Source organism: Filicampus tigris, chromosome 8 (genome assembly GCF_054856515.1).
Source record: "Filicampus tigris isolate MCC_2025a chromosome 8, RoL_Ftig_1.0, whole genome shotgun sequence".
Lineage (NCBI taxonomy): Eukaryota > Metazoa > Chordata > Actinopteri > Syngnathiformes > Syngnathidae > Filicampus > Filicampus tigris.
This window is the reverse complement of record NC_141224.1, coordinates 7,890,539-7,916,199: the sequence shown is the minus strand read 5'-3', so window position 1 is coordinate 7,916,199 and position 25,661 is coordinate 7,890,539. Positions and strand designations below refer to the sequence as shown.

At 39.5% G+C, this 25,661-nt stretch overlaps 2 protein-coding genes and 1 pseudogene across 4 annotated transcripts; 1 reads left to right on the top strand and 2 right to left on the bottom strand.

Moving 5' to 3' along the window:
• Positions 1 to 481: 481 nt before the first annotated feature.
• LOC147143321 (N-acetylglucosamine-1-phosphodiester alpha-N-acetylglucosaminidase-like) lies at positions 482 to 9,775 on the bottom strand (annotated as a pseudogene). Its single transcript, XR_015087837.1, has 11 exons — positions 9,617 to 9,775; positions 7,703 to 7,902; positions 6,531 to 6,798; positions 5,349 to 5,488; positions 5,143 to 5,251; positions 4,877 to 5,005; positions 4,591 to 4,797; positions 4,443 to 4,490; positions 4,064 to 4,192; positions 3,908 to 3,959; positions 482 to 3,049 (listed from the first exon to the last, which is right to left on the bottom strand). The product of XR_015087837.1 is annotated as an N-acetylglucosamine-1-phosphodiester alpha-N-acetylglucosaminidase-like (transcript).
• A 1,679-nt stretch (positions 9,776 to 11,454) lies between these two features.
• nagpa (N-acetylglucosamine-1-phosphodiester alpha-N-acetylglucosaminidase) lies at positions 11,455 to 18,942 on the bottom strand. The gene is made up of 11 exons (XM_086038877.1): positions 18,725 to 18,942; positions 17,399 to 17,619; positions 15,881 to 16,148; positions 15,134 to 15,273; positions 14,927 to 15,035; positions 14,661 to 14,789; positions 14,376 to 14,581; positions 14,246 to 14,293; positions 13,871 to 13,999; positions 13,677 to 13,725; positions 11,455 to 12,133 (listed from the first exon to the last, which is right to left on the bottom strand). Exons 1-11 carry the CDS (start codon positions 18,811 to 18,813, stop codon positions 11,920 to 11,922), a joined length of 1,602 nt encoding a protein of 533 aa, XP_085895003.1. The 5' UTR covers positions 18,814 to 18,942; the 3' UTR covers positions 11,455 to 11,919.
• A 282-nt stretch (positions 18,943 to 19,224) lies between these two features.
• Positions 19,225 to 24,933, top strand: ndufaf6 (NADH:ubiquinone oxidoreductase complex assembly factor 6). Of its 2 annotated transcripts, none has more exons than XM_086038879.1 (9): positions 19,225 to 19,471; positions 20,564 to 20,663; positions 21,111 to 21,233; positions 21,569 to 21,625; positions 21,696 to 21,798; positions 21,876 to 22,009; positions 22,198 to 22,299; positions 22,862 to 22,918; positions 23,023 to 23,119. In XM_086038879.1, exons 1-9 carry the CDS (start codon positions 19,278 to 19,280, stop codon positions 23,029 to 23,031), a joined length of 879 nt encoding a protein of 292 aa, XP_085895005.1. In that variant the 5' UTR covers positions 19,225 to 19,277; the 3' UTR covers positions 23,032 to 23,119. The 2 variants fall into 2 exon arrangements, with proteins under 2 accessions (XP_085895005.1, XP_085895004.1); XM_086038878.1 differs by lacking the exon at positions 23,023 to 23,119 and adding an exon at positions 24,694 to 24,933 and having other exon boundaries at positions 19,227 to 19,471.
• The last annotated feature ends 728 nt before the right edge of the window (positions 24,934 to 25,661 follow it).

The following is a 25,661-nucleotide window of genomic DNA, read 5'->3' as shown; positions in this document are numbered from 1 at the left end:
TGGTATAGATAATGGATGGATGGATGGATGGATGATTTTGTATTTTTAAAATATTTATTTAATTTTCTTTTTTAATAATTAATCTTTGTTGCATTTTTTACATTTTTGTTTATGTACTTAGGTCATGTTAAAAATGTTAACATTGTTTTTTAAAATTTTAATTTTGCAATGTTCAAATCATCTTTATTTTATCTAGTGCATTCTAATTTTATTCATTTATTTTTGCTGTGGTGACCTCGTAGGTGACGGGAGGGCACACAGGGTCATAAACTTCCCGCACTTGAGCGTCAACATGCTGAGGGGAATGTGGGCGGTGCCCACGAGACACACTGACCTCCAATCTGACTGTGTGACACTCATGCTTTTTGCTTTGCCTTTCTTCATTTAATCACACAATTTCATGTAATTGTCATGACATATTGACACGCACTTTTCAATATTTCACTTTGGGTGGAGTGTTGAGTCACAAATATGTGCACACTCCCAGGGGAATAAAAAAAACACACACGCACGCACCAGGGGCAGAGCCATGGGTGGGCCTGGGTGTGCACAGGCCCACCCAGATTGACAGACTGCCCACCCAATGAAATTCATGAAAAAAAAGATATGCTTTTAATTTTTTTGTAAATTACAGTGGTACCTCTACTTACGAACGTCTCTTCATACGAAATTTTCAAGTTACGAAACGCCTCAACGGGAAAATATCGCCTCTAGTTATGAAAGAAATTTCAGGATACGAAAGGTAAAAGTACAGGGTGATACTCGCAGTATGGGCTGCTAATCGCAGCTCCGGAGTTTCCTGAACGCAACATAATCATAGCTGCTCTGCCATTGGCTAGCCTAGCATCTTCCTGGCATCCCATTGGCTAAGAGGGACCTCTTCCGTATGTCTCTATGTGTGTGTGGATAGATAGGTAAATAGATAGATAGATGCAGCGTCCTCGTCATTCGCCCCTCGGGCCATGAGGTCTTCCTATAGTTTTACGTGAATTAGAAACGAGGAAAAGAAAAAAGGAGAAAATTGTTTTTTTGTCCATACAAACAAAGCAAGAGATAATAGAAAAGTATGAAAGGGGGATGCGTTTGTTTGATCTCGCCAAAGAATATGACCGTAATGTAGCGAAAGTCGCCACGTTATTAAATCAGTTGTTTACAAAACGACAGGCAAAAAAACACTTCTGAGAGAGAACATGAAACAAAGAAGGCAAAAAGCGATGAGGACAGCAATTAAAAGGTAAACGACCATGATTTTTATTCCTTACTCTATTCTTTGTTTTTTTTACATGATGCACAACTCTAATTTATTGTGCAATAATCTAATTGTAACATGTATTTGTTACATGTTTTCATGCATTTTTATGCTTTATAAAACATTTATGTCTGAATATTGGGGGGCTTGGAACGGATTAGGGCATTTACATGGAAAACGCGTCTCTACTTACAAAATTTTCTACTTAAGAAATTTCTTCCAGAACCAATTAATTTCGTAAGTAGAAGTACCACTGTATTAAATTATTTTTGAAATTGTGTTTTTTATTGTATTGAATATTAAGAATGGCATAATTGTGGTTGTCCAAGGAAGATCTGAACTTCCTATTATTCAGTTGATCATTTTATTTGAATACACGATGTGTCGGGATAGGAGGATTGTGCTCAGTGAGAGAAATATTCAGGCCCACCCTGATTTTTCCAGGCCCACCCATTAGCCACGTTCTGGCTCCGCCCCTGGCACGCACACTCACGCACAAACTTCTGCATGGCGTTGCATCAGTTGATTGACTTCGAAACAGTGGCAATGTCCTCGAAGTCACAAAGGCTGCTTGCTTCTCTTCTTCAAAACAACAATACGATCAAACATGAAAAATAGATGCACGAAGTCATCCAAAATGTTTTTCAATTCACTAGAAGCACTTAATGAATCACCTATAATCACAAAAAAAAATGGTTTTAATTTGTGTTTGGGGTATATATTTCGCATGTTGTATTTTATCTAATTTTTAAAATTTTCTTTTATCTTTTTTTCAATCAACCTCTTCATTTTCTGTTTTCATTTGCATATTCTTTACATGTTATTCGGAATCTAAAAATAAAGCAATGAAAGAAATAAAGAGGGGGAGAAAATGGAAAAAAAGGAATGAAGGAAAGTAAAAATAAAGATTACATTGAAGTAAAAATACTAGAAATAAGAAAAGAGCACAAAAAAGAAAAATATCAAAAAGTAATAAGAACACATTGAGGAAAAATGAAAAAACAAATATAGTGGTAAAAAAGAAAGCGGAAGGAATGTGAAGCTTTGGCGCCCTCCAGCAATTCCACGTGGGAACTACATCCTAAAGACTTTTTCCACAAACACAGACAGCAGACCAGACAGAAAAACAAGTATTTTCTTCATTCATTTTTTGGATAGTCTCAATAAGTATTGATATAGCACTATGAATATCATTTCACAGTTCTCCTTAAGTTCTGCATTGACATTTCTATAGTCTATCAAAATAGGTTTGTACATTTGTACTGTTTTTGCAGCTCACAGGCAGCAGCATTTATTTCTGAGAACCACCTCAATCCAGAAAAATAACATTTTAAACGTATTACATTAAGATAAAGTTATCATAATTTAAAGTTATAATCAGACAAACAGTTATGTGTCTGAAATGCCTTCCCATCAACAAACAAGTCAAACCTTCATTACCTGACAATTTCTGGAATATGTCTGGAAGTGAGTTCCTCTCCACTTGGTGACCAAACGCTACATGTAATACCAGTGCAATTGAATCTATATGATCCATATAGGGGAAAAAAAGCTACAGACCTGACGCCACTGAACTTTTCCAGTCTTTGAAAAGTCACCAGAACTTCTCAGTGTCTTTTCGTCAGTGATTACAATAATTTAAGAGAGGTTGAGAAATCCCGATCCCATTTCCCAGCCCTCCCGTAGGCGTTGGCATGCGTACGACTCGCCGGCAAATGGCCGCAGCGCCGTGTGACCAGAGCCAGCAGATTATGCATCGACAGAATGCTCAACAGGATGGTGAGTGTCAGCCATGTTGCCCTGTAAATAAGAGAACAGAATAAGATAAAAAATGTACATACGTCAGGAATTAAAAAAAAAGGTTACGTGAATGTTTGAAGGAAAAGGTGGCAATACAATGAAATATAGTCAATTTTTCCAAAATCTTGTAAGAATAAGAACAATTCAAAATAATAAAATAAATAAACATCATAATACTTGTATAAGTTATTCCGATACAAGTTTTAAATGAAAAGTTGCACGTTTTCAAGCAACAGTATCAAAAGAAAAAGACAAAAATAACAGAAAAAAGCAACTGGAAATTGAAAATATGAAAAATGCAGACATAATTAAAAAGGAAATGAAAAAAAAAAAAAAAAAGAAAAAGGGGATAATTTTTTTTTTTTTTTTTAAAAGAATGACAAGAGATTTTTTAAAGTGAAAACTACATGGGGAAAAGTGTCCCAAAAATTAAAAAAATGGGACAAAACCAAAAAGAAATACACTGTATAAAAACAAACATGAATACAAGAAAAAGGAAATCAAAAAAGTTAAGGAAGGAAATTAAAAAAGGAGGGAAAAAAGGAAAAACAAAAGGAAAACTGGAACAAGGAATACAAAATAAAAGTGAGAAGAGAATGAAAATGTGAATTAAGACAAAAAAAAAAACAATGGGAAAAACAGACAGTATAATAAAAGGAAACACACAAAATATGAAAAAGGGCCAAAATTAGACAAAAGAAAAATCAGAAACAAGGGAATGATGTAAAATACATACAATGTAAAGATTCTTGGTGAAAAAAAGTAAAGTGAATATATAAAAAATTGACAGAGTTCAATTCTATCATAAATATATTACACTACAATACAGTAGTGTAAAAGACCGATTTCTATACTTACCATGTCAAATAATGAGTTTCTTGCTCCCACTGTTTGGCCTGTAAGCGTCCATCTGTGACAAGAGTGCATTTATGGGCAATGTGTGACTGAGCTCATATTGAGCCTTGGTGGAGGTCGACTAAGAGCTTTTCATTTGCAACACTTAATCTCTTGTACCTTCTTCACAGGTTGCTCCGGAGAACCCCGGAGTGCAGCTGCAGCCTCCGTGGACGTGATGGCAAGAGCCGCCGTTCAGACAGGAGCACATCTGTTTGCAGCCGTCGCCATAGAAACCTGGCAGACATTCTGAGGAAAAAGGAACACAATATACACTTTCCACATTGAAAGGTTTGTTTACATTAGCTTGTGTTAGCTCCTGAGGAAAAAGGAACACAATATACACTTTCCACATTGAAAGGTTTGTTTACATTAGCTTGTGTTAGCTCCTTCTCTTAGCTCCTCTTGCTAGCACAATGCATACATGTTTAAGTTCATTCGATGTCCTATCAGGAGTTAGTTACAGGTTGTTTGCACTTGTGTCAGGGTCCCTAAGTACCTTGACTGCAGTTCTCGCCTCTCCAGCCAACATCACAGACACAACCCCCTGCGACATGACACACAAATGAAACACGTTGGTGTAAAATGGGCTCAGAGCTGCCGAGACTGGAGTCGGTGGTTGGTGCTTCGGTGGAGTGGACACTTACTGGCGGTGCATACCTCGTGGGGGCCACATGATGGCAGCTGACATATTGTCGAGTTGCAGTCGGCGTCCTGCCAGCCCTCCTGGCATCGACATACCCCCGTCCACACACTGGCCGTGTCCGCCGCAGTCCGATGGCCGGCAATGCCGCCGATGGACGCACAGGATGGTGGAGACCGCCCGAGCGCAGCGCCACCTCGTGTCTGCTTTGCTGAGGTGACATTTAGACAGCCGGATAATAGTTTCAGGCAACAGCAAGAGGTGTTTATTGCTTATGATGCGCAAGCTACCATTTGTCCGACGGGTAGCTCGCCAAGGTGCCGTTGGAAATGAAGGTGGAAGACCCGCCGCCATCCATATTGACGGCGTTGATGACTCTATTTTGCTTCAGAAAGTTGGCCGTCTCCCAAAGGTTCATTCTGTCGAGACAAGCAACATCTTGAGCCAAGTGTTCCGAAAAGGTGGAGGTCTTGAGTCACATGACATGACCCGAGTCAGACTTAAGTCACTCATTTTAAGACGTAACTGTTTCTAGAGTTTTTAATAACTCTCTCACCCTCTTTCTCCCGTCTGGCCATCCAGCTGTAATAAGATCACCCTCCCCTTGGCGTCGTGACCCACCACAGTCCTGGCCGACATAACATTGGCGAAATTGTGTAACAAACCTGCCAAAGCACAGAGCACACATCAGGTCACGGAAAACTACGACCGCCGTGACCACGTAGAACCGCGAGGTTTGAGGAACCATGAGGACGTCCGTACAAGTCCCATGCGGCTTATTGCACTCGGCCTTCAGACTGGAATTGATGTACACTTCGCCGTTTCTGAGCAGCCACAATACTCCGCTGACCAACTGAACAAAGGGGTTGGACTGGTCCAAAATCTCCTCCTTAGACAGATACCTGCATGCACACACAGAACACTGACTTGATGAAAAATTACACAAAATTGTTAAATATCAGAGATGGACACTCTACCCTATTTTGCCGGTCCGTCCTCCGTCCGCGACCTGGGCACCCTTCCGTCATCGTCCCTCCGTCCTTATTCATAAAAATAATCATCCTCCATTCCGGCCGTTCTCATCCTTTTACAGCGCTTCTGTTCTTACATTTCTGACACATCATCAGGCTCCCCCCCCCACACCACCCTCCCCGAAAAATAGCGCCCGCGCATGATGCCGAGAGAGAGATGCTAACGGCAGAGGTTTCATAATTCATAAATCATTATTTAAAGCTCATTAGCTGGCTAATTTCCTATTCACATCCACTTACCGGCTGGGAGCACCGTGAGTGGATTGAATTATATACAACTGTTTAACCCTTTCATGCATAGTGGTCACTAAAGTGGACAGCTACGGTATTTAAAAGTTGCTTTCGCCTATATAAATGAATCCAAATTAAAAAAAAAAATGTTTTAACCCTTTCATGCATTAATTATGATTTAATGTTGTTATTTAAAATATAAATATATTTTTTAGTTTAATTAATATAGGCGAAAGTAATCGCTGTCCACTGTAGTGACCACTTTGCATGAAAGGGTTAAGTGTCAACCAAGATTAGCATTTAGCTGCCAACACAACCACCGCCGGCTACCAGACGACGGAGTCCGCCAGGGGACATTACGAGAATATTTAAGATTGCGTTATAACGGACGGAATGCCCATTTCTGTTAAATATGATGTAAAATATTGTATGTCCGGTGTAGAAAGACCAAATATGATATGAACATGGTACATAATAGGTACTATATATGGTATGTTAGGTAGGCAAACATCGAATAGGATGATTTATGGTACGGGTTGGTATGGATGGATGAAGAAAGGGACTTGAAAAGTATAATCACAATGGCAATATTGTGGGGAAAAAAATTGCAATCAGAATATTTCTCAAAATGGTTCAGCCCTCGTTCTCCGTTTTGTGGGGATTCAACATAAACGTCTCTTACCCGAACACCAGGGTCCCATCCCTCCTAATGCCAAAGTGGGCATTCTGCACATCGCCACTGCCCTGCACCATCCTGCCGTCGCTCACCACGTTGCCCAGACACTGGTTCGTTTGGGGGTTGAAGAAGCCGCCGTTCAATGCGTACAGACAGCCGGCGGCCTGGGACGTCTCCTGCACTGTTGACAAGCGCTGACTGCTGCAGCCCCCTGGCTGGCCGGGCTCCAGCACCGACAGGGTCCTCAGCGGGTCGTTGACCACCGTAAAATGACCTGAAACCAGTCAGACGGAATCAACACCAGGCCAGGCAAAAAAAAGTAAAAAAAAAAACAAAAAACATTTATTTTAGCTGGTTACAGTGAATTAACTCCCACGAATTTGCGGTTCTACATTCATTTTTTTGGGTGAATAAAAAAGGATAGGTTATGTGAAATAGGCAAATTTTCTTATTGTTTGGGGGAACTTATCCTTCGTTACTGGCTAAGACTTTTAATTATTCACTGTTTTTGTGCTCAGGCCAAATCAATACTTAGCAATATTTAGCAAAGTTTGTAAAAAAAAAAAGCTTTTTGAAAATTGAAATAAAATAATACAAATATATTTTGATGATCAAATGTTTTCTTCCATTTTTCTTTTTCAAAACAGGTCATTTTGAGTCTCGAAACAACATCATGATGATTGAAGACGATTGTTTTTCTTGTTAAAGTGGAAATCAACCGCCAAAATGTTCTTTACAGGTTAAGCGGTTTGGAAAATGGATGGATGGATAATTTGTTCTGTGCACCTATAGTCTAAACAGAATTCGGATTAATATTGCGTTTGTGGTATATGAGTTAAGCAGCAAAATCCCACCGTTTTTAAACATCTCAGGGGGCGGCCATTTTGCCACTTGCTGTCGAATGGAAATTACATCACAGTTGCTCAGGCAACAACCAATGATGAAACAGGTCTTTCATTTATTAACAGCGAGAGACTGACAACAGGTCAGGTCATGGAATACTTAAAAAAATATATTTTAAGAAGTTTGAATGTGTTTAAAAGTGTATGGTATGGTCCCTTTACTGGGGATTTTCACCTATCGCAGGTGTGTCTGGAATATTTCCCCATGACAAGTGGGGGTTCTCTTTAATGCCAAAATAAAAAAAAAATAAAAAAAAGATATGACTGATTACTTACCAGTCACGACACGGTTAGACAGTTTGTAGATGACCAGCCTGGACTCGGCCACTGGTAGACCGCCGTCGTTGCTGGCTCGAAAGCTCTCGTATGCGCATTTGCCGTGCATGTTGGGCTGACAATCCCTGTTTTGGCGGTCCAAGTGGAGAGAGCCGTGGCCGTCCATGTAGGGCGCCGGGATGCCATCAATCGTTGACACACTTGAGAGGGAGCCAAACATACAGCAAAGAGCAAAGAAATGTTTTGAGTGCTTCGTCAACAACACTTACAGTAGGTTTTTCATACATTTACATTTTTTCCCAAAAATCTTTTTAAAGTTATCCTTCAATTATCAATCAATCAATCACATTTTATTTATATAGCACTTTTCATACATAAAAATGCAACTCAAAGTGCTTTAAAACATTCAAAGCAAAACATAGAATTATACGTGATCATTATTTGTTTGTCCGCCATGTTGGAGGCTGAGATCAGGAGGATTTTCTATTCAAACACTTGATAAGCACCAGAACTAAATAATGCGTCAACCTCCAACATGGTGATGTGTGACATCAGGAAAAAAAAAATGGTGCAAGGATGGTATCAGTAACTGACTAAGGGTAAACAGAAAAAAACAAACAAATGATAACGAGTTGGTCAACTGGTCTTTCCATTTCAAGCCAAGGTTATCCTACCCAGAGGTGGGCATTCCATCAGACTGACGGACACCCGTTTTACTGACGATTGATTGAACACTTTTACTCCAACGGATGAAAATCCAATTCCATCAGTGCTTAGTTCGTCATTTTTTAAAAGTGTCCCGTCATTTGCATTTAGTTTTCTGGTTTCTGTCTTGTTCGGATCGTTGTCACCGTCACATTGTCAATGTTTTGTTTCTTCTAGCCTTGTGTTTTGTTTCCTGGTGTTTTGTCATCACTTTGAGTTTTGGACTTTTCAGGAATTTATTTTTTTAATGTATTTAATTTTTTATTATGAAATAGTTTTGTTCAGTACACCCTGCTTCCCTCCCTGTTTTTGGGTCCTCAAGCAAGCACTCTCATGACAACATGAGTTGAGCATCTCAGTTAGGGTTGGGGTGGAGGGTCTATATTTGATGTTTAGGCCCAGCACTTATAAGTACCAGCAGGTAAAGGTAACCCTGGGCAGAGGTATGTCAACCACGTTAAACTGGTCGCAAAACGCGGAAGTAGGTGACAGTCGAGAAAGACAAGACAATAATTCACAACTGAAGGGGGGGGGGGGGCTTCAAAAAGTACTCTAGAGCAGTGTTGCTGAACCTTTATTGAGGGAAGGCACATATTTCAAATTGGAAAAAAAAAAATCATGGCACACCACTTTGCAAAATGATTCTCCAAAAGTGGATATACAGGTTATGTACCTTCAGTCATCTAGTGAAAGAGCATTTCATTGTTTTGTCTGTTATGTAAGGGGTCTTCAATCCTGTTCCTCAGGGACCCCTGTCCTGTCTGTTTCCCATCTCTCCCTGCTGCAACACACCTGATTCAAATGATCAGATAATCAGTAAGGTCTGCAGAAGTTGGATAACGACCCCGATCATTTGAATCAGGTGGGTTGCAGCAGAGAGAGATGGAAAAGGCAAAACAGCAGCCCTCGAGGAACAGGATTGAAGACCCCTGCTATGCGTGGTTGGCTTAAATAAATTAACACCCCAAAAAAAATAATATAATTTTTTTTTTTTGTCTAAATTATTTGACATTGGATAATTTTACGCAGCACAGCTGATGATCTCTCACGGCACACTAATGTGCCACGGCACAGTGGTTGATTATCACTGCTCTTGAGAACAGGATACCTATAAGTTGCCCATTTGAGAGAGACAAAAAGGTTTCCATGTACTGTGCAGCAAACTAACTAGCATCCCTAGTCAAACTAGCGTTAGCTCCATGGACTCACCTGTCAGCAGGACTTTGGCTTGTCCACAACCACCCAGAGAGACACAAAAGCAGCCACAAAAGTCCTATCCATCTGGTTGCCATGAGGAGCTCCTCTTCTCGACTAAAGTGACGGTTGACTTTTCTTCCTCTTGTCAGTGTATGCAGTATATGTGGATTTCATACTATGAGTGGTGTGTTATGCCACAAATATGTGCACACACCCAGGGGAACAAATCACACGCAGACACCGTATAATTAGAAAGCAATCTAATTAGGTTTTCATTTGTGTTTTGGGGGTGTATACAGCGGTTTGAAAAAGTGTTTGCCGCCTTCCTGGTTTCTTTTTTTTTGTATGTTTGTCACACTTAAATGTTTCAGATCATCAAACAGATTTAAACATTAGTCAAAGAGATCACAAGTAAACACAAAATGCAGTTTTTAAAGTTAGGTCTTTATTATTAAAGGAGAAAAAAAAATCAAAACCTACAAGGCCCTGTGTGAAAAAGTCTTTGCCCTCCCGTGCTAGAACATAACTTAACTGTGCTTTATCATACCTGAGTCCAATTTCTCTAGCCACACCCAGGCTTGATTACTACCACACCTGTTCTTAATCAAGAAATCACTTTAATAAGACCTGCCTGACAAAGTGAAGTAGAACAAAAGATCCTCAAAAGCTAGACAGGACAATGGTCCAAAACACATAAGAAAGTCCGCTTCAGAATGGCTGAAGAAACACAAAATGAAGACTTTGGAGATGCCTAGTCAAAATCCTGATCTGAATCCTATTGACATGCTGTGGCATGACCTTGAAAAGGCGGTTCATGCTCGAAAACCCATCAATGTGGCTGAATTACAACGATACTGCAAAGATGAGTGGGCCAAAATTCCCCCACAGCGCTGTGGAAGACTCATTGCAAGTTACCGGAAACGCTTGATTGCAGGTGGCCCAAATAGTAATTAGGTTTAGGAGGCAAACACTTTTTACAGGAGTTTGGATTGTTTTCCCTTTAATAATACAAACTTTAATTTAAAAACTGCATTTTGTGTTTACTTGTGTTATCCTTGACTAATATTTAAATTTGTTTGATGATCTGAAACATTTCAGTGTGACAAACATGCAAAACAATAAGAAATCAGGAAGGGGTCAAACACTTTTTCACACCACCGTATTTTGTATCTTGTATTTTATCTGGTTTTATTTCATCAGGATTTTTAAAAATCTCTTCATTTTCTTTGTATCTACTGTACAGGTTATAAGAGGAATAAAGAATTGAAAGATAAAGAAAAATGAAGAGGGAAAACTGGAAAAAAAATTATAAAAGTGAAATAGCTCAAAAAGAAAAAAAGTGGAAAATGAAACCGGAATAAAGAAAAATAAAAAAGGAAAAGTAAAGAAATGCAACACAATAACTAAAACAAATATAACGGGGTAAATCTGTTTTATTGGGAAAAGGAGAAAAAAATGACAGGTATAAAGAACCAAAAATGATTTAAAGAAGGCGTAAAACGCAAATTCTAATATAGCCAAAATGACCAATAAAACCAGAGGAAAAAAAAAATCGGAAAAAGGGTAAAAGCATGACGAGGAAATGGAAAAAAGGAATGAAGGAAATAAAAAATAAAAAATACACCAAAGAAAAAAGACAAATAAGAAAAGGAACACAAAAGTGAAAAATAAAGGAAAGACAAGAACAAATTGAGGAAGAGAGCGAGAGAGAGAGAGAGAAAAGAGAGAAAGATTGAGGTAAAAAGGATAGAGCAAGGAATGTGTAGCTTTGGCGCCCTCCAGCAAGTCAAGGTGGGAACTACATCCTAAGGCTTTTTCCACAAACAAATCGACAGCAGACCAGACAGAAAAATAATTATTTTTCTTTATTCATTTCTTTGATATTCAACAAATATTGATGTAGAACTATGAATATTATTTCACAGTTCTAAAATAAATTCTGCATTGATGTTTTTATATTCTATCAAAAATACATTTGTACAACATTTATACTGTGATTGCAGCTGATAGGCAGCAGCATTTTTTCCTGAGAACCACCTCACTGCAAAAATAACATTTTAAAACTCATAAATTATTACGTTTAAATTATGATAACTTATCCTTAAATTATAATTAGACAAATAGTTATGTGTCTGAAATGCCTGTCCACAATACATTCATTACCTGACAATTTCTAAAATGTGGTGACGAAAGGCAGCATGTAATTGAATCTCTATGAGCCATAGAGGGGAAAAAAAAGCTACAGACCTGACACCACTGACCTTTTCCAGTCCTTCAAAAGTCACCAGTATTTCTCAGGGTCTTTTCGGCATCGATTACTTTAATTCCAGAGAGTTTGAGTAATCCTGATCCCATATTCCAGGCCACCGGCCGTTGGAGACAGCTCCGTCGGAGGTGGTCAGCGGCAGGTAGGCGTAGTTGGCATGCGGACGTCTTGCCGGCAACTGGCCGCACGGCCGCAAAACAAAGGCTAGCAGGCTGATCATCAGCAGAATGCTCAGGATGATGGTGAGTGTAAGCCATGTTGCCCTGGAAAGAAGAGAAGGTAAAAAAAAAAATGTAAGAAAAAAAATTGTGTCTTCAGGAAAAATAACAGGTTACCGGAATAAAGTAGTATTTTTTCCTTGGTAAAAAGTCATTCATGTTTGAGGGCATTATATTGCCACAAAATAGTTAATTTTTCCAAAATGTTGTAAAAATAATTAAAAATAAAGTAAAATGAAGAATAACACGTTTCAAAAGTTATCATACATACATGAGTTGTATCAGTTGTTAAGTTATTCCAATACAAGTTTTTAAATAAAAAGTTGTTCATTTTCAAGCCATAACAAAAAGAAAATATAAAGAAAAAAAACAAAGAATCTGAAAATGAATAAAAATAAAATATTAAAAAGTGAAAAAGAAAAAAAAAGGAGATCATTTTAAAAACATTTTTAAGAAAAGGAGACACATTATTAGGAAGGGGAAAGGAATATCACATGTAAAAAATGAAATGGGAATTTAAAAAAACAGGAAAGATATATTTTTTAAACGTAAAAATGGCCATTAAATGAGAAAAAGAGACAGTTAAAATGAAAAATAAATTCAGAAAAAAATGCAAATAATGGAATAAGAAAAAAATGGACAAAAACAAAAAAGAAATAAACTGTATAAAAACAAACATGAACAAAACAGGTAAGTGAGGAAATGAGAAAAAGAAAGGAAAAAGGAAAACCGGAAAAATGATTATAAAGAAAAAGTGAGACGAGAAAGAAAATGTGAAAAAAAACAAAACAAAACAAAACCCCAAAAAGTACACAGGGAAAAACAGAACAAGGTTCCCACTCTTTACTTGAAATTATCTTCCATCTGCTACAGTACGGGTCAAGTTATAACAACATACACGAATTAACCCCACCCCTAAGATTTGGAGAAGTGTTATTTTCTACAACTGAACCTTTGTGTTTTGCAGATATGGGCATTCCATCCTAGGGATGGAACGGTCCGTCCGTCCCGGATGGATGCCCATTTTGTGGACCAACAGACGGACAGAGGACGAGAAGTCTTTTAAAAAGGACAGACTAAGCAAGGACGCAAGTGGGTTTTCGTCCGTCCCTCTATTCGTCCTGAACAAGGTCAAGTACAGACTTACGAACAAAATATGGAAAAAGGGTCCAAATAAATACAAAGAAAATTTTGAAACAAGGGAATAAAGGAAAAAGTAAAACGAAAAAAAATTGACAAAGAGAAAAAAATAAAGAAATCTTGGAAAAAAGTAAAGCAGGACATTTAGCAGAAAGTTGTAATTTCACAAGACACAGTCGAAATCTATCAAATTAATTAAACTATGACATAGTTGTATTATTTTAATTAAAATCAATGACATTTAGTTTTTTTTATAGAAAAAGTTCTTTTAGGCCTATTTTCTTTAGCAAAAAAGGCAGCTTTTGGGGGAAAAGGTTAAATATTTCGCATTATATTTTTTAAGTCATATGTTTTGAGAAACCCTCAGCCCAATTACTTCAAAATTGCAATAGTGTGAAAATGTAGTGGCACTTTTGCACTACGAAACAAGACCTGTTTCCATACTTACTCTGACAGATGAGTTTCTTGCTCCCGCTCTTTGGCCTGCAAGCATCCACCTGTGAAAATAAAAGACAACAAAGCATGACAACTGAAGACATATGCGGGATGAGCGCATCTATGGACAATTTGGTACTGAGCAAATGTTGGGCCTTGGCGGAGGTCAAAGAGATTTTGTCTGTCGCGACACTTTATCTCTTGTACCTTCTTCACAGTTTTTTCCAGTGAACCCCGGAGAGCAGCTGCAGCCTCCGTGGATGAGGTGGCAAGAGCCGCCGTTCAGGCAGGAGCACGTCTGATTGCAGCCGTCGCCAAAGAAACCCGGCAGACATTCTGAGAAAAAAGAAACAATATACACTTGAGACATTGAAAGGTTTGTTTACATTAGCTTGTGTTAGCTCCTGAGGAAAAAGGAACACAATATACACTTTCCACATTGAAAGGTTTGTTTACATTAGCTTGTGTTAGCTCCTTCTCTTAGCTCCTCTTGCTAGCACAATGCATACATGTTTAAGTTCATTCGATGTCCTATCAGGAGTTAGTTACAGGTTGTTTGCACTTGTCAGGGTTCCCAAGTACCTTGGCTGCAGTTCTCGCCTCTCCAGCCAACATCACAGACACAACCCCCTGCGACATGACACACAAATGAAACTCTCGGCGCTGGAGGGACAGGAGTCGGTGGTGTTGCTACGGTGAGGTGGACACTTACTGGCGGTGCAGACCTCATGAGGGCCGCATGATGGCAGCTGACACGTTGTCGAGTTGCAGTCGGCGCCCTGCCAGCCCTCCTGGCAGCGACATACCCCGTCCACACACTGGCCGTGTCCGCCGCAGTCCGATGGCCGGCAATGCCGCCGATGGACGCACAGGATGGTGGAGACCGCCCGAGCGCAGCGCCACCTCGTGTCTGCTTTGCTGAGGTGACATTTAGACAGCCGGATAATAGTTTCAGGCAACAGCAAGAGGGGTTTATTGCTTATGAGGCGCAAGCTACCATTTATCCGACGGGTAGCTCGCCAAGGTGCCATTGGAAATGAAGGTGGAAGACCCGCCGCCATCCGTATTGATGGCGTTGATGACTCCATTTTGCTTCAGAAAGTCGGCCATCTCCCAAAGGTTCATTCTGTCGGGACACGCAACTTCTTCAGCCAAGTGTTCAGCAAATGTGGAGGACTTGAGTCACATGACATGACCCGAGTCGGACTTAAGTCACTCATTTTAAGACGTAACTGTTTCTAGAGTTTTTCATAACTCTCGCACCCTCTTTCTCCCGTCTGGCCATCCAGCTGTAATAAGATCAGCCTCCCCTTGGCGTCGTGACCCAACGCTGTCCTGGCTGACGTAACATTGGTGAAATAGTGTAACGAGCCTGCCAAATCACAAGAGCACACCTCAGGTCACGGAAAACTAGGACCACCGTCGCCACGCGAAACCACGGGGCTTGAGGAACCATGACGACGTCCGTACCAGTCTCCTGTGTCTCGTCGCACTCAGCCTTCAGACTGGAATTGATGTACACTTCGCCGTTTCTGAGCAGCCACATCACTCCGCTGACCAACTGAACGAAGGGGTTGGACTGGTCCAAAACCTCCTCCTGAGACAGATACCTGCACACACAGAAGGCTGTCATGATGAAAAGTAAGACAAAATTATTCAATATGATGTAAATATGGTACGCATGGAGTATAACTACCAAATATGATGTGAATATGGTACATTATCGGTACTATATGTGGTACATTAGGTTGATAAACGTTGAGTATGATGAATTATGGTACATAAGAGGAACGTACGGTAGATATGAACTCATTGTCAGCCATTTTCAAAGCAGAGTTGTAGTTAGTTAAGTTAGTGAAGTATAGTTAAGCACTTAAGGCCGATGGCGGAGTCGTTAGGATAACCGATTCTAAAATGATTCAATAGTTACAGCCCGAATTGAAATAGATAAACTGTCTTTCATATTAATCGAAGGTTCATTTGCCTTTGTCTTAACGTAAGCCTAAGCTATAAGACCAAAAATGTATTGATAATAATTATATCGTTCATTAAAATAATGATTAACTGATTGCTTGCGTTTCTTAAAAAATGGATAAAGAGAGGACCTGGGGAAAAAAAAAAAAATATAGAGGGGAAAAAATTGCAATCAGATTATTTCTCAAAATTGTTCAGCCCTCGTTCTCCGTTTTGTGATGATTCAACTTCTCCATCTCTCACCCGAACACCAGGGTTCCATCCCTCCTAATGCCAAAGTGGGCATTCTGCACGCCGCCACTGTCCTGCACCATCCTGCCGTCGCTCACCACGTTGCCCAGACACTGGCCCGTATGGGTGTTGAAGAAGCCGCCGTTCTGCGCGTATAGACAGCCGGCGGCCTGGGACGTCTCCTGCACCGTGGACAAGCGCTGACCGCTGCAGCCTCCTGGCTGGCCGGGCTCCAGCACCGACACGGTCCTCAGCGGGTCGTTGACCACCGTAAAATGACCTGAAACCAGTCAGAGGGAATGAACACCGGGCCAGACAAAAAAGATATGTTTAGTATATGTTTTAGCTCGTTACAGTGAACTACCATAAATTTGCAGTTCCGCATTTGATTCATTTGTGAATAACAGAGGATAGTGTGACTAGGGGAATTTGCAGATTTTTGGGGAACTATCTTTGTTACTTGCTGAAAATTTTGCTCATTCGCTGTTTTTTGTGCTCAGGGCAAATTAATAAAAGTAGTACCGGTACTTGTATCGGAGGAATCTCATTTGTGCACTTGTTCTTTAGGATCACGACTCACAGGTCATGAACCTCAGCGAGGATGAACTTCGATCGATCAGAAAATCAAGAGTTTCGTCATTCGACTCAGCTTCTTCTTAGACAGACCGATTTTAACTTTTTTATTACAATATTACTTACAGAATTGTAATACATGACTTGGACTTTACTTTTACTAAATGTATGACATCTTCAAATCATTTATGAAAGTTTTTTTTGAAAAAAAAAAAAGGTTTGATGAAATTAAAATAAGATCAAAAATATATATTGTTAATCACATGTTTTTTTCTACTTTTTTTCTCAAAACAAGTCATTTTGAGTCTCAAAACAACATCAGGATAATTGATGATTGTTTTTTTTTGTTAAAGTCCAATCACTGTATTAAAGTTAAAGGTCCTACCTGTTTGGTAATCTTAAAAAAAATGGATCAATGTGACCCACAAAAAAAATGTAAATATATAATAATAAATTGAATCAAATTTTTTAAATGATGCTTTATGTTTTTCAACATTTGAAAAAACGTTGTAAAATGTCAAAATGGGTCATTAACTCGCAACAAAACAGGATGGTTAATGACGATAATTGTCTTGTTAAAGGCAGTCAATGCATTCAAGTTAAAGGTCACACTCATTTGTCATCTCCAACTTTTTAATCTTTAAAACAGGTCCGTTCAACTCGCAACATAACAGCATGCCTACATATCTCATTCGTGGCCCCAATATATCATGGATTTTTCAGCAATTTTCATGGATTTTTACAGTATCAGACAAGTCCGAATTTACAGCTCATTTACAGTGGTATGGAATACTTTTAAAAGCTTATTTTAATTCAAATGTGTTTAAAGTGTATGGTATGGTCTCTATTGGGGAGTTCCACCTACAGCATGTGTGTCTGGAACATTTCCCAATGACAAATGGGGGTTCCCTTTAATGACAAAATAAAAACATTAAAAAGATATGACTGATTACTTACCAGTCACGACACGGTTAGACAGTCTGTACACGACCAGCCTGGACTCGGCCACTGGTAGACCGCTGTAGTTGCTGGCGCGTAAGCTCTCGTGCGTTCGATTGCCGTGCACGCTGGGCTGACAGTCCCTGACATGGCGGTGCGAGTGGTGAGGGCCATGGCCGTCCATGTAGGGCTGCAGGATGTCCATGTGGGGCACCGAGTTGTCATCCATCGCCAACACTCTTGAGAAGGAGCGCAATGTACATTTTTTGACGGAAAAGAGCAAAGAAATGTTTTGAGTGCTTCAACAACAACATAAATAGTAGGGCTGGGAAAAAAATATCAAATCGTGATGTATCGTGATACTTTTTATGACAAGTATCATTACGTTGATGAAGTATGGATACTTAAGATACCTCATGTTTTGCACATTCTATAACATACATTTCATACTTTCACGTTAAATATTATATAAATATGGTATATTAGAGATGCAAATATATGTATATATAAATATAGTACAATAAGCAATCAAAAGCAGCTTTATTCATATGGCACATTTCATACACAAGACAACTCAATGTGTTTTAAAGCATCCATCAAAGCAGTTAATAACGTACATTGATGTATTTACAAAAATAGACATTTAAAAGCAAAGTAAAGAAATAAAAAGTTGCTTTCTCAAGGGCTGACTTCACTTCTGATGGCTGCTTATTGCTTTAGCATGCAGAAAAACAAACAACTTAATTCTACTTCATCGTGTTTGCTTTGAAACCTGATCTTCACTAGTCCAGCGGAGTCTGCAGATCTGCGTTTATACTCAAATGAGCATTTCTTAAATGTATTTATGACCCCAAAAAATGGATTTTCAGTCAATAGATATTTTGTAAACAGAGTATATTATAGCCGTATAGTCATCAAATATGTTGTAAATAGGGTTGCCATTAATTAATTGCAAATATCACTACTTTATCTTGAGGATCGATACTTAAAATTGAGCACGCTGGATCGGATTATCGATATTTTGGTATCAATAGGACCATCCCTAGTTGAAGGCAGTCAGGTCGGACGCCCCGGCCGATGAGGTTTCCCTTATTTATTTTTCAGGGAGTTGGCAACACTAGTTGTAAATATAGTGAAAAATATATGTCGACCACGTTAAACGGAAAAATAGCGAAGTAGGTGAGGAAGGAAAAACAACAGGGGCGGGATTTTTTTTTTTAATACTATACTCTAGAGGACAGAATACTTAAAAGTTTCACTTTTGATAAAGAAAAAAAGTTTCCCTACGCTGGGCAGCTGACTAACTAGCATCCCTAACTCAAACGGTTAGCTCCAATGACTCACCCGTCACCGGGAGTTCGGCTTGTCCACAGCCGGTCACAAATACACACAAGTAACCAAAAGAGCCCTTCAGATATCCGTTTGGAGGCCATGAGGAGCTCGTACCCTCGACTAAAGTGTCAGGTGACTTTTCTTCCTCTTGTCACGCTGCATCGCCACTTATTTTTTTCCAAATGTCTCACACATTTGCAAAGCAATCCGAAAAGTAAGCTCCCCGTGTTTTCCGGTCGTGCCTTACAAAATAAAAGTACTGTTGTTTTTGCGAACAGAGTTACAAAAAAAAACCAAGAGTCTCCTGCACTCACCAAAAACAAAAAATGTAAAAAAAAATAACATAACATGGAAAATGTATAATAGATAGGGATGGGACGACACACTTTTGTCCCAATCCGGAGATACTTGGGTTGCGATCCAATGCGTCAGGGGTGTCAAAATCATTGGTTTAAAACATGGCGTTACACAGTCTCGCCTGCGATGGCGGTATTGAGCTTACAGGTGGTGGGCATCCACCAAAAACATTAAGAGAAGTAGAAAAGCAGAAAGTTGAAGGGTAAACATGGCAGCGAGCATCAGTTGTATAAAGCACTCCGTGTCGTCCGTTAGACCGTCGCTGTTCTTCACCGTCCAGCGCAAGACGTCCCCGACCAGTGCGTGTGCTCGACGGGCGGCGGAAATTCGGAGTGTGAGAGCCGCGGCCAGCGCCACTGCGGACGTTCAGCACAATGAGAGGTTCTGCTTGGAGCTGGTCAGGTGGGTCCGCTCTCGGCTTGGCTAACAAGCGAAGTTGTGGCTGGAAGAGTTGGATACAAACACATACAGAAAAATCGAAGGATGCAAGTGGCACATTTGACATTTTAATTTATTTAACACGCTAAAACCAATCCATCAGGGAATGTAAATATTTGCTAAGGAAATATATATTGTGTTAATATATAAATATTTGGTTGAAAAAAAAGGTACCCAGCCAGCCTCCCTTGTACTAAGATACAGCCGAACCACTCTGCAACTTCAAGACCAAAACAAGAGCAATCTGAACAATCAAACGAATGTACAGTTAGAAAAAAAAACCGATTCACCCTCGCTGCTGTAACCGATTTATATTTACTTACTGGAGATTTTCTTTACAATTTTAACTGTAAACAGTAGGCTTTAAGCGATCAGTATTTTTTGGGGCGACTAGCGAGTTTAAATAAGACGATCACTAATCTGATTACAACATTGAGCAATATATCTCTTTTGAATATTTATGAAGGCCTACTGTACATTTTGTTTTCTCTTTACTGAGTATCAACAAAAGTATTTTTAGGCATTTTTGCCAATGCTTAATAATCTTTTCCATGCCTCAAACTGGGTGAAACATCAGTGACCTCTACAGTATGTGGACAGCAAAGTGTTGATAAGGGGACATTTATTGTTCTGTCTTATTTATTTTAATTTGGTAGGTTTCTACTTTCCCTTTTTGTTTTCCTTACCCCATGTGGATGACAGAGCAGAAATTTTGCTAAAGCAATGTCAAATGGTCTTGTTTTATTGATATTATTTTTACAGGTTCTGCTTCCTGTTTTTCCTTCCAAGAGCAGAAGTGTTTCTAATGCCACATTTACACTCTCATTGCTGTTATTTTGGTAGGTTTCTACTTTCTGTTTTTGCTTCCGAGAGCAGAAGTGTTGCTAAAATGATGTTTCATGTCGGCAGTTGTCAGTTACTTGCTGCCACTCAGAAGCACCCTGGGGCCAACTCCTTACGTACATTATGAAAAGATCTATTGTTTTGTGTCAATATTAATGAAGTAGGATATCATATCTGAAAGCACCGTCTTAACACGTCCTTCTCCCCCCTCAGGTCCAGGGACTACGAGGGCTTTGTGTGCTCCCTCCTGCTGCCAGAGGCGGCGCGACGGTCCGCCTTGGCGTTGCGAGCCTTCAACGTGGAGCTAGCACAGGCAGGTAGTCCATCAGCAGTTCAAGTAATTAGGCCCATTTTGGCCTGTTTTCATGCTTATGAAATATGTTTAATGTCCACATCGAGCACAAGTTTTTCTTTTTATTTGCGCACTTGGCTTGCCCATGGGTGTTAGGTAGAATGCTACAATGCTGCATTATTGTATTGTATTTTCTTGAGGTTCGCCAAAATAAAGCCCGCTTGTGGATAATTCGAGCTCATAGGTTTGATATTAATATATTTGTCAAAAATATCCATTGATAAAATCTTCGGAAAATTCATGAACAGTAGAAAAGTTCATGAAACAAAAATTTGACATAAAAAAAAAAAAAAAAAGAAGAATTGAAATCGAGACTCGTATGGACCCGGAATCTGAATCGCCCAAATTCAAACGATGCCCAACCCTTCTCCTGATGCATGTATTTCATGTTTTTTTCCTCTCCACAAGGTGAAGGACTCAGTCTCCCAGAAGGCACTTGGTCTGATGCGAATGCAGTTCTGGAAGACGGCTATCGAAGAAATCTACAGCGACAAACCACCCAGCCAGCCAGTCAGCATCGAGCTGTGGAGGGTAACTACCAAAATATTTGGACTTTTGAAAATGCACTCAGAGGTCACTATGGAAAGCTGTTTGAGCATTTATTGGATATCCATGTATGCTCTTTTGTCTCTCTAGTCACACAATTTAGCACACTAATAGAAGAACTGTGACTTACCAGTAAAGTCATGTTTTTTTTCCTCTACTAGTGCCAGTTAAACCTGACTAGTTATCTCCTACTATGCTGCTCTAGTAACACTGCTTGGGCCAGCTGCTAGGCATGTGTCACATACTACCTAACCCTAATCGGAGCACCAAAATACATTGTAGTTTTACATGATTGACTCAGTATGGATTTTGTTTTGCAGGCGGTCAAGAAGCATAACCTGACTAAGAGATGGCTGACAAGGATCATAGCAGAAAGAGTAAGGTTCCTTAGATCATAAAAATGGGGGGAATGGATGGATTGAAATGCATTGCGGCGTTCCATTTCAGGAAAAGGATCTGGATGACCGAGGCTACCGTAACCTGCAGGACCTGGAGTCGTATGCCGAGAATGCACAGTCTTCACTTTTGTACCTGCTGCTTGAGTCTTTAGGTAAGAACGTCTCACAAAAACAACCCCAAAAAAAAAAGACATAAAAAAAAAAATCATTTTTTTGTGTGCTGAGGCAGGCGTGAAGGACGTCCACGCGGATCACGCGGCGAGTCACGTCGGCAAGGCGCACGGCATCGTGACTTGTCTGAGGGCGACCCCTCATCACAGCGGCCGGCGCAGAGTCTACTTGCCCATGGATATCTGCATGCTGGTGGGATACTTGTTTTGTGCGTGTGTGCGTGTGTTGGGCTTTTTGCGTATTGTTATTTGTGTGTTTTAGTGTCTCTGTTTTTGACTACGTGTGTTTTGTTCATTTTTGTCTGCGTGTGTTTTTGTTTGTTTGAATGTGGGCGTTTGCCTTTTATGATTTGTTGATTTGTTTGCTTTGTGTATCTGCAGCACGGAGCTTCTCAGGAGGACTTCATCCGCCGTAGCCAGGAGCAGAACATACGGGACGTGGTGTACGACATCGCCAGTCAGGCTCACGTTCATTTGGAACACGTCAGTACCCAAACAACGTGACACAACACAACAGAATTTGTGTACATGCACATGGGGCGAAAACTCTGTGACTTTCACTCACAACCCAGGCTAAACTTGGCCCCTCCCCAACATACAAAAATTGTTTCTCGGCGGGGATGTATCAGTGAAACATACCTCCTTTACGCCGGCTACTACTTTCCTATTTAGCCTTTGGATTTGGTGCAATGTTGTGGCATCCCAGGACATGACAGCACACAAAAAAACACAAGTGAGTTTCTCTACAAAGATTGGTTCCACAGAATAGAAAAACACAAAGAGGTGAATTGTAAAAACTGAACCTTAAATCGGTGCGTGTACAAGATGTGTATAAAATATACTGTATGTATTTTTTATGAGCTATCCCCTTAGCAACTGTCTTTGGGGGCGCGAACGTTCTTCAATAATTAGCAGCAGAGTGTCAATGTGAAGGTCATTCTAGTGGCTGCATGCTGTTTCTGCTTCTGCAATCACACGCACACACATTAGATGAAGAGAACAGCAGCTTGTGTTTTATTTTTGCTTTTGCCTCCTTCGCCCTCAGGCACGTTCGTTCGGCCCCAGCGTCCCGGCAGCTGCGACGCCGGCCTTCCTCCACACGGTAAGTCTTCTTCTCACGGCAACTAATAGACAAATAAGACTTCCTGGCTTGGTATGTGTTGGGATTGCTTCGCTGCGTCTGTCACAAGATGTGGATCTGTGCAGGGTGCTTAACTAACTTCAAATCTACCCACAAAACTTCAAATCTACCCCAAAAGCTGAGAAGACGACAGCACGCAATCCATTGCAGGTCGAAATGAGTACGTATTTGTCATTAATCGGAGCAAAAGAAAAGTAATGCTCAAAGGATAATAGGCTTCTTTAGTGGATAAAAGAAATAGACCTACTTATAAATCTACCATAGTTTAACGGTTTGTAAATCATACAGAATCAGTCACCAAATGAATAACTCAATGGTAGACGAGTCTCATTGCTTACCTTTAGGCTACTATGACCAAAGTTAAGGCATTTCATTTCATTTATTGCAATGTCCTGAATTAATTAGCTAGTCCCTCAATAATCTGAATCTCATAGATTTTTGAATCAATATTTTTAACTCATTCACCGCCAGATATTTTCAAACCCTCTTTTACCCAAACGCTTGAATGAAAAAAAATATAAATAAATTCCTGGGATTAAATGGCTGGGAAAAGACGAGTAAATTCCTCAATGGCAGTGAATGAGTTAGATGAGAGAATGAGAGCTTTTTAATTAAGATGCTTCCCACTCTCACTCAAGACACCGAGTCTTTTTATACAAGTAATTGAATGTGATAGACCGCCAACTGTATTTAGCGACAAACTCAATCAAGTCTTGACGTAGATAGATAGCGAGCTGCTGCCCAATGCGGAATGTAGAAAGCGTGCCTTATTTGCCACTAAAAGCCACTTGGCATGCAAAAAGCGTGTGACTTTCACGCCGCAGTGGATCCCCGCTGTGGTTATTTTTTGCATGTCCACGTGAGGAACCTGCAAGTTGTCCTCTCTCAACCTGTTAAAAAATGTATTCTGAATAATTATAGGCCTGAGCGAGGGCCGTCCGACACATCAAGAAAAAATTGCAGAGTACAACTAAATATATATCAATTATAGATAAGATGTTAAGAAAATGATAATTCCACCACTATTCTAGCAGATGCAGCTACACAATTGGTCTGGTAGTTTTCCCTCCTGGTAACCTGTTGCGAGGCAGAATTGTGGGACTCGATCAGAACTGGATGGACAAATGACGGCTTGCTCCCTCAAAATTGTGTTTCACTCTTTATATGCAAATGTTTTAGCACAACAATGTTAAAATTTGAGGAAGTGCAATAAATAAATAAATAATCTGTATTATGTAGTAATAGTAAGAATTATGCTACATTTTAAGCAACAAATGTTTTAAATGATTCGTTTTAATAATAAAACAATTTTTCATGCTCATTTTGTAATTGTATTATACAGAATTCATCTAATTACAATTAAGAAATTATTTAATAAAAGAAATGTTAAATGTATAAGTCTTTTTTAAAATCTCACAAATATTTCTTCTATATTTTAGCATTTAAATTATGTCGTGAGATATGGGGGGGAAATAATATATAAAAGCACCAAATCTCTTGTATTAAGATGATTCATGCTTATTTTTCATTGTATTAATTATAATCAATTAACCAATTTGATAAAACCTATGTTAAATGTATTTGTAAAATTGTTTAAATTGTTTACTAATATTTGTATTTCATTGGAAAAAAAAAAGACATTTAAAGTAAAAGGAATAAATACCTTTTATTCAACCAATTTTAGAGGAAAAAATCAGCTAAAAACTCTTCTTCTGTGGTCTATGTGTGTGATGCAGGTGGTACTAGAGGACTTCCTGCAGAGGGTGAGGAAGGCGGACTTTGACATTTTCCACCCAAGCCTGCAGAAAAGAAACCCCCTACTCGCCATCCAGCTCTACCTGCGTTCCTGGAAGAAGACCTATTGAAGGCCCTCTAAGGCCTTTATAGAGACTTCTGAGGAGAATCACATACAGAATGTAGACCTAAACAAATGGTGTACAATAACAGTGGTTATAAAAAGTTTACACACCCCTGTTCCAATGCCAGGTTTTTTGTTATATAGGAGTCAGTATACACCTACGAATTAATGGCATTGTCCATTCATTTCAATCGGGAAAGATGATTTGATATGGGTGTTTTGTATTATGAGCGTGGTCACGGAACAAATTCACTTTGTATCTCAAAGCATCACTGTGTTATTGTATCTAAGGTAAATGATGGGAGTTTTATCAGCCATAAATAGCGAGTGAGGCATGTATGCATTTTTTGTTGGGTTTTTTTCAGTATGAAATATTTATACTTGTTTATTTCTATTTTGTAAGATAGTGGGAGATGCTATCACACTTATATGACATTGATATCATCAATGTATAGACATTATTTAGACTTTTATACTTCAAAAGAAAATGTGCATTTGCATCGGATGTCACGCTGGTGGCTTCCTTACATAACGCTCAGCACTGTTATGTGAAGGCAGCACGGGTTGCCGTGCATCTTTCATGACGTTAATCTTTCATGATCTAAGTAACGCGTAGAAAAGCACAACGTCTAAGGGGGAATGAAGGTGGGTTTTTTTTTGTTTTGTTTTTTTACAGCATGCGTGCATAAGCAGATGCTAGGAAGATGGAAAAGTCCCGTGTGTTTTTGTTTTTTTTCGTTGGGGCTCGCAGACAAGAGCTGAGACAAGAGCTCATTAGTTCTAACTGAATCCTTTTCCCCCCGGCATTTTGTATAATTGCAGCATTGCTGTTTACACAGGCACAGC

What these genes read in the sequence shown, in the direction of transcription:
- nagpa (XM_086038877.1), bottom strand. Translation starts at nt 18,813, where the DNA reads ATGGCCTCCAAACGGATATCTGAAGGGCTCTTTTGGTTACTTGTGTGT. An exon ending in AGCTACCCGTCGGATAAATG is followed by an intron (nt 14,582 to 14,660) that starts GTAGCTTGCGCC and finishes ATGTCACCTCAG; the next exon opens with CAAAGCAGACACGAGGTGGC. An exon ending in TCATGAGGTCTGCACCGCCA is followed by an intron (nt 14,294 to 14,375) that starts GTAAGTGTCCAC and finishes GTCATGTCGCAG; the next exon opens with GGGGTTGTGTCTGTGATGTT.
- ndufaf6 (XM_086038878.1), top strand. Translation starts at nt 19,278, where the DNA reads ATGGCAGCGAGCATCAGTTGTATAAAGCACTCCGTGTCGTCCGTTAGA. An exon ending in TTCTGCTTGGAGCTGGTCAG is followed by an intron (nt 19,472 to 20,563) that starts GTGGGTCCGCTC and finishes CTCCCCCCTCAG; the next exon opens with GTCCAGGGACTACGAGGGCT. An exon ending in CAAGGATCATAGCAGAAAGA is followed by an intron (nt 21,626 to 21,695) that starts GTAAGGTTCCTT and finishes GTTCCATTTCAG; the next exon opens with GAAAAGGATCTGGATGACCG.